The sequence below is a fragment of the Myiozetetes cayanensis genome, unplaced genomic scaffold (assembly GCF_022539395.1).
Source record: "Myiozetetes cayanensis isolate MyiCay16 unplaced genomic scaffold, myiCay2020 scf3, whole genome shotgun sequence".
NCBI lineage: Eukaryota > Metazoa > Chordata > Aves > Passeriformes > Tyrannidae > Myiozetetes > Myiozetetes cayanensis.
Window position 1 is genome coordinate 65,352,297 of NW_026087521.1, and position 12,813 is coordinate 65,365,109.

Sequence of the window (12,813 nt, forward strand, 5' to 3'; positions counted from 1 at the left end):
CTTCAGTTGATTTTAATGTGATCTGATGACTGAATATTCTCCCTTTGCATCCAAATTTTGAGTCAGGTCATACTCAGTTTTAAAAGCCACTTTCATCCATCTGAAAAAGGGTCATGTGGAATACCCAGCCATGTGAGAACTTTTAGAATCACTGAATGGTTTGGGTTGGAAGGGACCTTAAAGATCACCCAGTTCCAAGCTCTCTACCATGGACAGGGACATCTTCCAATAGACCAGGTTACTCAGGGCCTCATCCAACCTGGCCTTGAACACTTCCAGGGATGGGGCCTCTACAACTTCTCTGGGCAGCCAAATATACCTTTTGTATTGTGGGCAGCCTGTGCCAGTGTCTCACTACCCCTCAGAGTAAAGAATTTTTTCCTAATACCTAATCTAAACCTACTCTCTTTCAGTTTGAAGCCATTCCCACTTGTCCTGTCACTATTTGCCCTTGCAAATAGTCTCTCTCCATCTTTCTTGGACTTCTGAAACATTTGTCTAAATTTGGGCAGTGATGGATTGGGTGCAGCTGTGAGCTGCATGTGAGAAGAATGCCCAGCTGGGAGTGCTAACATGGAATGAAAGCAGTGTCTTCAAATCCAGTCACATACATCATCTGATAACCAATGGCAACATATCAGATCATATGGTCCTGTTTTCAACAGCATTTCCCAGTCTGTGTGGAATTCAGCGCAAATTTTAAATATTTAAGGCAAAGAATTGCATTGTATTCATTGTGAGTGGCCCACTTTAAGAACAGAGATAATTGGAAAGAGCTGAGGGGATGGAAACAAGGCTGACAAAAAGGTTGGAAGTGTGATCTATTATATCTCTTTAGACTTAAATGAGTGAGGTAAATCATGGAGATGGGAACATTGGCAATGAATGGTTTTTACATATGATATTGTTTGAAATCACATAAATTTTTGAGATGGATTTTAAATGGCATAAAATGCAATTAAGTAACTCATTTTAAGAGAAATTGATGACAAATGTGTCCTTAGCCATTTTAAAATCTTACCTTTTAAACAGAGAAAATGCACTAAACCTTATGTATGTAATATAGCTGATAGAACCAGGAAGCAAAGAATAAAAAATAAAAAATGAGAATTTTAATGTCCCAACAGGACTATTAATTGAGAAGCAGGATCACAGACAAAAGATGTGCAGTTTTCCTCAACTGTCCTCAAATCATAGTTACAGGGCTCATTTTGGTTTTAAAAAGCATTTGCTTTTAGTCTATAAATTGTCTTGAATTGCAGTGCTTATGGAAGGCGCTGCATGTGAATATTTAGGTTGTTAGTTCTGCAATTAGTTGTGGGACTGACTTTAGTTAACTCCTTGTGATACAGAGGGTTGAGGTCAAGTATACCCCCTGTATTCCTCTGTGCTCTGTGGATTGTTTCATCTTTTGAGCCAGGCAATTTCCTGACTTCCATGTGCTGTACGAAGTTATTTACATCTACTGGGACAGCCATGGAAGCTTTGGTACTTTGCAAGATGACTTGAGTGTTAAATACTCCGAGCTGAAGGAGATTTGGCCTCGCGGTTCCAGGTGGACAGATCCATTTCAGATGCAGGAATCACACTGAGGAATTCCTTTGCTCAGGTTGTCATCCAAGACCATGTTTTGCTTTGCTGTTTTGATTTTGGTGTCAACATTAAAAGGCTTTCAGAGCTTAATGAAAGGACTGAAGAGCAAGTTTAGCACTGTATACATTTCACTTCAGGTGTCTGTACTTCCCCATGAAACCCATACGTGAAGATGATGTACTGCTCAAATGGTTTAATTGTAAGAACATTTAGGCTTCTTTCCAAAAGAAATTGTCAGTTTAAAGCTCTCTTCATACATGCATTAAATTTCTACTGTTTCATAAAACAACAGTACCAAGGTTGTTATTGACAGTTCTGCTCTTGAATTCAGCAAAACTGAAATGAAACACTGGGTAGAAATTCGGTCTTCCTTACAGAAAGATGTTGCTAAGCCCACACCTCTAGGCATAGGCTTTAGTTTATGATCCTTGCCATTTCTCAAGAAGTGTAAGGATTATAACTGCATCTGATTAAAAAGAAAAACTGTGCATCAACAATACACCATAAAGCAGTGTCCTGGGAGGCCCCAAGCAGCTGCAAACCTTGCAAGCAGTTTTAGTAGAGGTGTGCATCTCAGAGAATAGCACTCAAAATTTCACACTCCCTTAATCACCTTAAAACTTGCAATGCCAAGAAACCAGTAGGTAAATTAAAACTACTGTTCTGTGTGTCTTTAAGTTATTACAGGTTCATATCTTCAAACATCAACACTATGTTTTCACCTAATTTAATTTTACCTCAGAATAACGTTGCCCTTCGCATGTGTTGCAAAAGTAATTTTCCTAATATGATGAAATGTGAAGTATTCACCTTTGCTTGTTTCTGTTGTTACATCAGATTTTCCTGCTTGGTAGCCTATAAAACTTGGCAAATTTAGCAATAGTCTCATTATGTGCAATCATGTAATTTGTTTCATCATGTGGAAGCTGCTATTTGAAGCTAGGACTGTTCAATTTGCCTAATTTGAGCTACACTTTTTAAACCACATATTCTGAGTATGGCCTAGAAATCATCCATGAACTGAGAGAGATCTTGGGTTACCTGTAGATCACACCAGGGCTCAGACTTCCAGGGCCCTTGGGGTTGCAGCTCTGTAGCATCACTGCACAGCTTGAATCAATGTATAAAGATATGACAAGAATCATATAGCACCACATTTGGGGCCATTTCTGGATGATGTGTTGACTCATAAAAAACAAATTGTGAACCACTGCCAAAACCATACCAAGAAAATACTTACCCTCTTTTAAAAAAGGCAATGGTGTGCAATGGGCAATATGAACACTTTGATTTTTATTGTCCTTTGCATATTGATACAAAATTTATCTCTGCATCTACATTAGCATTTAGTTCAAAGCAGGAGTGCATATCGTGTTTTGTCATTGTTGTTTGGGTTTTTTTTCTTTGTTTGTTTGGGTTTTTTTTAGGTAAGATTTCTAATTGTTCCTACTTGTTGCATGTTGGTTAACGATGCAGAGCAATCTTAGGTAGCACAGATAGGATTCCTTTCAGCTGAAATAGATGATGCACACAGGGAACACTTGGTGTATTCCAGCCATTGATTGGCTTTGAGGGTATGGAACCAGCCTAGAGCTCTTCTGAAGTAACCCCATCAAAAACATGTGCAGTGCAAATACCAGGCCTGTAGCACCAGCTACTGCATTCCTGTTTTGTCGTTCACTACAGAACGTTTTAAAAGGATCATCAAAGCAGTGAAGAAACAAATAATTTTTGCGGTGAAAAAATTTTGTGCATTTTCCACATCAGATGAGGATTTTTGAATTGAGCCAAATCTTTATTCAGTACATTTGTATTATTTCATTGGAACATGTAATAACATCTTCTTCCTGAATTATGAGGACTCACTTAAATTGCTAAAGTCTTCCTTCTTTTTTTCTTACCAAGCCATCAAGTAAATGACTTTTTATCCTTTTCTATTTAACACGTGTCATGTTATCACTTCGCTGATTTGACTTCTGCATTTTCTATTTTGAATGTGACAGGAAGCTCTAATGTACTGGAATAGGGGAAATTTCATTAAACAGGTCTATTTCAATGTTGGCTTTATCTCATGAATTACAATATCCTGTTGACAAGAAGTGTGGTATTGTATTATTGTTGCTGCAGCACCACCAAGAATGTTTTGAACTGCCAAGGAAAAGTAAATCTGTCAGGTGTATTCTGACAATAATCACCAGTACTGGAGGATTAAGCTCAAAGAGAGTGTGCTCACATAAATTTAAGAACACTTTTAAAATTGCTTCTATAAACTTATATGTATTTGCACTGGATATTCTAACTCTAAGATAAAGCCTCTTGATTTTATGGATGACATGTTTTTGTGATGAATTCTGCACCATAACTAAGGTTAGATACAATCCTATAGTTTTGCCTTCTGCACCAGAACTTTGTTAGCAAGTTTGGGGTGCAGAGTCTTGCTGCTGTAGAGAAACTAGTATGTGGATTTAGTTCTCATAGAGAAAAAAGATGTTTCCTTTCATATTCTCCAAGGTCTAATTTAGAAAGAAAATGGAAAACACATGACATACTGCAAAGTAAAAAAGATCTATAAGGTAATTCTTAAAATGTGGTGCAGTTCTAAAGAGTGCACTGCTTTTGTGCACGAATAATTCATTATTGAATGCTGCTAAATTTAGGAGAAATAACAGGAACTTATAGATGAATTGAAAGATATACCTATTCTAACTTCATTTGCCTTTTTTTTTCCTCTTTGTTTCATAAAATGGTCTCAAATCTAATTCACTAAAATCAATATTTATCTAATTTTACAGTGGCCTTAAACTTCCAGACACCGGGAACACAAATGGAATTGCAAGATGGAAAATTCCTAGACAATGGTGGTTGTGGCTACATCCTGAAACCCGAGTTCTTGAGAGATCGCAACACAACATTTACACCTAAAAATGTGGGAGCTTACAGTAAACCAATGTCTCTGTCAGTAAGGGTAAGATTATTTAAAAATGGGAAAACAAACGTTACGTAGTTCAGATGTATTTGTTATCTATCATCGGTTTCTCATTTTATCCCCATTTCTGGTTGTTAGAAAGTTTAATATTGGTTTTTAACAAGATGATAAAACTCTCATATAGTATCTATTGCTGCTTCCATTTGTAGTTCACTTGGGTTTGCTAAAATAAGTGGGTGCTCAGAGCTTGTAAGAGTTTGTAAAAATATATGGTTTTTTCGTGGTGTTTTGTACAGAAATATAAACAGTGTAGTTGACAAAGGGACTGGTCAGCTGTGGTTGTGGAGACTGAACTCAGAAATCAAATGTGCCCTTTTGGTGTTTTTTTTCTTTAAATATTAATATTACCACATGTACTGTTATAATGTTGACTGACAAATAGTAATTTTTAAAGATACAATAGGAAGCTTTTTGCTTCTTTTAAGTTTCATTATCTTCCTGTGCATCCATAAAAGACTATTTATCATCCTAGAATAATATAAATAAGTGTGAAGAGAGATGAATTAATAAGACTTTGAATTATTTCTACTTCTCCCAAATTAAAATGTGATTTACTTCCTGAAAATATTAGAAATACATGTCATTTACAAATAATGGGTTAGAAAAACCCTGTTTTTGAGGTCAAGTAGATGTTTTATAATTGTTCACTAGTTAGAAAACTACCTTTTCCCAATGAAAATTTGATATTTCTGATTACACAGTACACTACTTGCATAAATGTCATTTAATTAGCATAAAATTAGTGTATAATTGCTATTTTGTTTCTTTCAGAGAAATAAAGAGTGGAGATAAAACATTAGTTAATAACAATTATGAAGTACTTACATAATGCATGCACCTAATCAAGACCATTTTAGTGTCCTGACAGTGAGCATACCAATTATGAATAGACATTGCTGAATGATTTCAGGCAGCCAGGCAAATACCTCAATTATTTTAGCCCTTATTTGTATAAAATAGGAATTAATTAAGATGAGCAGAACTCCCCAGCTGTAATGCAGGAGACAGACAAAATTATTGACAATGGGAAGTAAATGTCTGAGTGTGGAAGAAGCTTTTTAGGCTGAGGGCACAGACTGAGATTACAGGCTGGGTGGTGGAGGCTACAGAGGAGCAATGGCATCCCACCAGCTGAGGGACTGCAGGGCACAGGGAGCAACATCCACAGAGCCAGCAGTAAAACCCAGGACATGGTGATTGAAGACAAAAAATATCAGAAGCAGGAATCAAAGGAGAAGCAGTTTATGCTGAAAAAGAGTTACTAACTTGATGAGTAGAGAAATTACTTAACAGAAGGCAAAGATACAAAACATCTAGGGCCCAAATCTCTCAGAATGGGTGGGAATGAATCAATCAATGAAGAACAGAATTGAACAGAAAAATCACACAGAGCCTGATTTTACTGAATTCAATATCCTTCTTAAGCTGATGTACCACAATTCCCATCAACAAGAAGCATATAGCCTTTGAGGGACAAATACAGATATTCCAAGTGCTTCATAAGGAGCCTTCTGAGCCCAACATTTTTTACTGCTCTCTGTATGTCTGCTCCACCTTCTTGGGTCTCAAAAATTAATTGGATTTATGGTTATCATGCGCTGAAAAGAGCTCACTCTTTTCCCACCCCATGGGGGACTTAGACTGACTAGCAGTGGGGTAGGAGTATGATGCAGGCCTTGGCCAGCGGGGCTGCATTTTCATCATGACACTCAGGACATGGCAAGGAACCTCCCCAGGTTCGAAGTGGGCAGCCCATGAGTGACTGCAAAGCTTTCTAGTGAAGGTAGTAACTATTTTTTAGGATGAAAGAGGACAGCATCAGTGTATGCTAAGCCACTGCTCTTCAATATGTCAGCCTAGACCTTTTCTTAATTTTCTTGTGTTTAATATATATTTTTAGAAGAGTTTATGGCTGGTATATGGTGCTTAGAATAGTTTCTTATGAAACAACTATTTCTGCTGTGGCTACTATATTGCTACTATGTATAGTTCATTCTTAGAGTTATTTCAATCCATTACAACTTTAATTTTCCAGCTCATCAGTGGTCATCAGTTACCACCCAGCAGCCTGACGAAGACTAACAAAGCTGACCCTTTAGTGCAGATAGAAATCTATGGTGTGCCAGAAGACCAAGTAAAAAAGAAATCTAGTGTTGTAAAAAGCAATGGTGAGTCTGATTCTCTTGACTGTGAACAGAGCACAATAGCATGTTATAAGGAATTACCAGTTTTTGCATCCCAGGACATGGTTATTAACTTACAGAAACTTCAGTTATTTCTCTCTAGACTAGGATCTACTGGCACAAAACTTGCAGCAGAAGTTCGTGCTATGTACCATTTTTGTGGATTAGTAGGTTAAGGAAGAACTAATTCCTAGTTAGGAGCATTCTCCTAAAGGAAGATGGAATTGTTTTTACACGCAGCTGTCACCCTGGATTGGCAGCTCAGCCCCACAGAGCTGCTTGCCCACTCTCCCCCATATGGGGAGGAGGCAGAGAAAAGCTGCACACGGAGGCAGAGAAAAATGGACAATTCATCCCCCACTTCCCATAGAACCATTTCCAGGAAAAGAAGGTGTTATGGTTATTCTTTGTTATGCATTATGGTTACTTGGGCAGGCAGACACTGTAACTCTGAATGCTCTCCTTTCCTTCCTCCCTTCCCCCAGCTTTCTCTTGCCAAGTATGATGCCATATGGTCTGGAATATCACTTGGGCAGTTGGGGTCAGCTGTCCCAGTTGTGTCTCCTCTCAACTCCTTGTGCACCCCCAAGCCTGTTCTCTGGGATGGGGAGGGCGTGCTGCAGCATGAAAAAGACAGGAGTCCTTGACACTGTCCAAGTCCTGCTCAGCAATAACTTGAACATTGGTGTGGCATCAACACCGTTTCAATCCAAAACATAGCACTGTAATGGTTGACACGAAGCAAATTAACCAGCCTAAACCAGCACACTAATTGGTACATTTAAAGACTTCTATTTTCTGAAGAAATTTCTGTAGCTTCATCACTTAGCTCATATGAAGCTTCTAGTAGGAGTAGTCCCTTAATTACTTGACAGGTGAAGTGTGTACTCTTTGTAGCTGTCTTCAAGCACTCCCTTATCTTTATCATATAGATCTTCTTGATGTCTCAGACTACAAGTTCCCTGTGATCTCTCTTCTCCTGTACCTCTGTCTTCTGGTTTTCCTTTTTCTTTTTTATAGATGACTGCTGTTTGAAATCTGTTCCTGAATTCCTTTTCTCTGTATGAACATTACTCAAGACAAAGCAATCCCCTCCTGTTCCACATCCTCTTTTTGTATTTCTAGTCTAGTGAATGTTTTACTACCTGAATTTACTTAGCCCCTGCCTCATTTCCAGCACTGTAAAAGTGGAAACTTTTGCAGAGGCATGAAACTATGTCTATATAGACATATAGTTCCTGTATGTCCATAGGAAAATTTAAGTTGACAGAGGCTCTTAACCTGGCTATTTGCTCTTCTAAGAGATGACACCAACTTTGTTAGGCTTTTGTTTTACAGCATGATAATCCTTGACAAATCCTTAGGAAGGGGCTGGCCTGTATACTGTAAACAAGTCACAAGCTGTCTAAGTTTGTTTCATTCTCAGAGCTTCCCACTGACAGTTTTAACTCCATATCTGTACAAAAGATGTGATCTCTGTACCCCCGCAATCAGTGGGAGTCTCATTATCTATTTAAATGGGCACAGAAATTTAAGGAAGAAGAATGAACCTTCACCAGTTCAGACTAATGACAGCAGATACAATAATTCAGTTATTAAGTAGAAAAAATGAAATTGTATTTTAATCCTGTTTCTTTTTTTTTTTTTTTCCATTAGCTTTGTGCCCTAAATGGAACGAAACCTTCTCTTTTAACATCCAAGTTCCAGAACTAGCAATGATACGCTTCTGTGTGGAGGATGAGGTCTCTCTGGCTCACAATGAATTTCTTGGTCAATACACTTTACCTGTGCTGAGCCTGAATACAGGTAACAATTTTATGTGAGCCACCTATAACAGCTCTAAAGAATCTGCACTTTCCAGGCTTTTATCATTACGGCAGCATTGAGAGAGTGCAGCGTTATGTCTAATTTCTAAAGGAGGACTGTACAACTCTATGTAAAAATGGCACTCCCTGGTTTTTGAAGTATGCAAATCTCTGAATGCAAATCCAGGATGTTGAAATCAAAATAATATTAATGACAGTTAATTATTCCTACTGCAGTATTCCATGCTAGAGAGAAACTCCTCAGATGGTATTTTAATTCGTTACAAGGAGCAAGATTAGTCACAATGGCTACGAAGGCAACAGTTTTGTGCACTTTCTACTCAGTTAGGCTCAAATCCCAATACAAACCAAATTAAACCAAACCAAACCGCCAAAACCCCCTCAGGTAACCTATCTGCAACTTTTCAGAGTGGAGTACAAAGAATATAAATTAGGCAAAATATTTATGGTATTTTTCTTGCTAGAGTTTCTGGAACAGTTCCTGGAACCTTTTGTAATGAATAGGTTGCACATAAAGAGCACACACAGAAGTCAGTAGGCCAAGGAGAAAGGCTTATGTAAAATGGCTGTTTACTACATTGTGTTTCTAAAGCTATTTCTGACAAAACAAACAGCTTTTATTAGTGAATAAAGATGTGGAGGGAAAACACTGGATCTGGCAACAGGCACTGCGTCTTTTTTATTAAGCTTAACAGGATTTTAAATGGCTTTTTTTTCCCCCCTGTTCTAAAGTCATAAAGCTGCTTGTGATTCTTAGTTGAGGTTGAGGAGTTACGCAAGAACAAAGACATTACTCTTGGAGCACAGTTGTTTTTCTACAACATAAACTTTTATGCTGATAACCTTTTACTTTCCTTTTATTTGTGTATTTCCAGATAACTAAAAAAAAAAACACCCCAACCCACCAACTTGTAATGTCTGAGACAAATTTAAATGTCAGGCACCGATGTTTATGTATGCCTGTAAAATAATTGATTTAGGCTTTCTTTATATGAATTTTTTTCTGGGTGGCTCTAATGTGCCTGTATGATTAATTATGGCCACAAATGAGGGATTTATATTTTGGAAAAGTAAGAGCTTGCAGATTCTACGGCAAGTATTTTCAGTAGAGTAATACAAAATGCTAGGAAATCAGTGTAGGTACAAAAACTGCAAATGGTGCCAAACAAACTGCCCCAATCACCACTTAACAGAATGGAATGAAATTGTAATTTGCCATCAGGATGCCCAGAGGCATTATTAAAATGCTTCTAAGAGGTGAAGTGATAAATAATTTCAAAATTTATTGCAGTGTTTAACACTGAGACCTCTGAAACCAGGTCTGGAACAATGGTTTTGCTTTAGGTACCCAAACTCTTTAGACAGTGAAATGGGAAAATAATGTTCTTGCAGAAGGAGCCACAACAGTCTATGTTTCCTAGGGAAGAACTGCCTAAAATGCTGAAGAATGAGCTAAGATTTAAGTCTTACTCTTCAGAGCTCAGCTTTAATCTGTACTACAGGACTGTTCCTCTTTGCCTAGGATTCATGTCCCTGAGGTGTCCTGGAGGGCAAGTTGCTTCCAAAAGCTGAGCAGTTCTTACATCTTTTTTTTCCCTTTGACAGGCCGTGGGACAAAGTTGTGCCACTGCCACCCTCCCCTACATTTTCTTTTGAAAGAATTCAAATTTGTATCCTCCCTGCCTTCCTTTCCCCAGCAGCAGGCTCCCAGCTCAGCAGACTACACTAGGGAGGAATGCTTGCAGCCCAGCTGAAGCAGAACGTGATTTTTCATGCAATGATTCTGTTGTTATACTCAGAGGGGCTCAAATTGAGAATAATTCTCTACCTTACTGGTTAAAGGCAAGAGTGGGGGGTCCTGTGTTACAGTCCCTGTCCCAGTGAGTCTGCTGTGGAGAATACTAACACAGGACAAGAATTCAGTTATTACTGCTATTATCATGGGATCCAGGAACAGTTAATTATTTAATGCAAATTGGAGCAATTTCAATTAAAAAAAAAAAGGAAGCTTTACTTTGTGGAATATTTTGTAGGTAGGGGCTAGAACAGAGTCTTTGGAAATTAGTCTTATTCCCTGAAGTGTATCTTTGGATAGGAAATACACTGAGTCTTCCACATATTGTGTGCATGCCCTAAAAACTGATTTCAAATGTAAATTGTCTGGAACCAGCTTTACTCTCTGCTGCCCAGAGGCTGAGCCTCAGTTACCAGGGGAACTTTCATGTAGTATGACAGGACAAGAGGACATGGCCTCAATCTGCACCAGGGGAGGTTCAGGTTGGACATCACAGAGAATTTCTTCACTGAAAGGGTGGTCAAGCATTGGAATGGGCTGCCCAGGGAGGTGGGGGAGTTACCATCCCTGGAGGGATAAAGGACAGACTGGACATGGCAATTAGGCCTAGCTGACGAGGTGGTAATTGGTCAAAAGTTGGACTTGATTTTAGAGGTCTTTTCAAAATCCTTCTTTAGGTATGTCTGGATGTATTTGGGTGCCTCATTTACTCGAGTTTGGAATGCCTTGATTCTTTTATACAGAATCACAGAATAATTTAGGTTGGAAAACTGCAGCTCAGAAATATTAATTCAAATTAATTAATTAAGTTAATTCAAACTTACTTAAATAACTGCAGTTATATATACATAGATAAAACAGAAAACAGTTTTTTAATCAAAAGTAACATTGTTTATTATTATGAAATAATAATTTAGTCATATAAAGCAATACAGGTTGGGGTTTCGGAGATGAGATTATTTTGTTTTTCAAGCAGGTAAGATAATTATGTTTTAAATTGAGAACTACAGCTTCTCCAAATGCTTCAACAACCAGATGAACACACAGTTTCTGAGGCATGCCTTATCCCTGATAACAGGAATTACTCATGTGCAAAAGACCCTTAACAGATTTAAGATGTCATGGTAGATCTTACAGTACACTTTTTTTTCTGCCTCAGCTGGACAGTGCATTTGCTGCTGCAACACTGTTCTTCTCTGAGGCACTACCACTGCTGATTCACAGGTTATTTAATTTGCTATCAGAACAATGATACAGCACATAATAACTCTGGATGTTAAAATATATTCTTTCCCCATGTTTAAATATCACTGGGCTAAAAGTCTTCACTTTGAAAAAATACCACATCACGAAAAACCCTGGAGTTTTTCACTCTGTGGCCAAAAATGCCAGAATTGAAACACTGTATACATAGAGGAGAAAAAAACCAATAGAAATGGTAGTTGAGTTTTGTATAATTTCAGTTTATTTTAAGGAGTTATTTGAGAGAATCATAAATTATGCTTTATTTGCATAGTAGATCATAAAAGCACTTCATGATAACATTTGTGCTTGTGGTTTGCACACTAATAAAGTGTGATTACAATTCCAGGTTACCGTAACATTCCGCTGCTGACCAAAGACGGCGTCAAGATCGAATCTGCGTCGCTGTTTGCCCATGTCTGGTACTACTAATGGTGTTCTGCAGCAGGAATTGTCCTGGGGCATGGCAACCCGCTTCAATAAAGTAGCATTCCTGGGTTTGCAGTGACCCAGTGGTCTGATTTCCAGAGTGGCATGTTCTCAATGATTTTATGAAGATAATGGGACTTCTTGTGTAAGTGGTACCTGGATCAGTAACAGCTACTGATGTTGGCCCTGCTGCTATTATGGAACTGTCTGCTCTAGGAGAAGAATGTCCAAGAACTTAAATTTAAGGGATCTGAAGGTGCACAAGTCCATAGACCTGACAGGGTACATCCACAGGTCCTGAGGGAACTGACTCAGGAAGTAGCTTAGCTGCTATCCATCATATCTGAGAAGTCATGGCAGGCCAGTGAAGTTCCCACTGACTGGAAAAGGGGAAACATAAGCCACATTTTTCAAAAGGGAAATAAGGAACACATAGGGAACTACAGGCTGGTCAGTCTCAGAGAGACTTGGGATGTTCTTGGGGATGTTGGTTGACAAGAACATCAACATGACCTGGCATCCCAGAAGGCCAACAGAATCCTGGTTGTATCCAAAGCACACCCACCAGCAGGTCGAGGGAGGAGACCCCACCTGCATCCAGCTCTGGGACCCCAACAAGAGAAAGATGGAGCACCTGTTGGAGAGAGTCCAGAGGAGGCCATAAAGATGATGAGAGGGATGAAGCACCTCTGCTCTGTAGACAGGCTGAGAGAGTTGGGGTTGTAGCAATGGAAAAAGGGGGGGATGGCTTTAAACTGA

At 38.6% G+C, this 12,813-nt stretch overlaps 1 protein-coding gene across 2 annotated transcripts in view; it reads left to right on the plus strand.

Annotated features, from left to right (window-relative positions):
• Nucleotides 1-12,057, plus strand: part of PLCZ1 (phospholipase C zeta 1) — a 44,327-nt gene extending 32,270 nt beyond the window's left edge. For both annotated transcript variants that reach the window (XM_050324524.1, XM_050324523.1), the window contains exons 10-13: nt 4,386-4,558; nt 6,615-6,747; nt 8,419-8,568; nt 11,975-12,057. In XM_050324524.1, coding sequence (XP_050180481.1) covers nt 4,386-4,558; nt 6,615-6,747; nt 8,419-8,568; nt 11,975-12,057 — 539 coding nt within the window. The remainder of the gene's footprint in view (nt 1-4,385; nt 4,559-6,614; nt 6,748-8,418; nt 8,569-11,974) is intronic.
• The last annotated feature ends 756 nt before the right edge of the window (nt 12,058-12,813 follow it).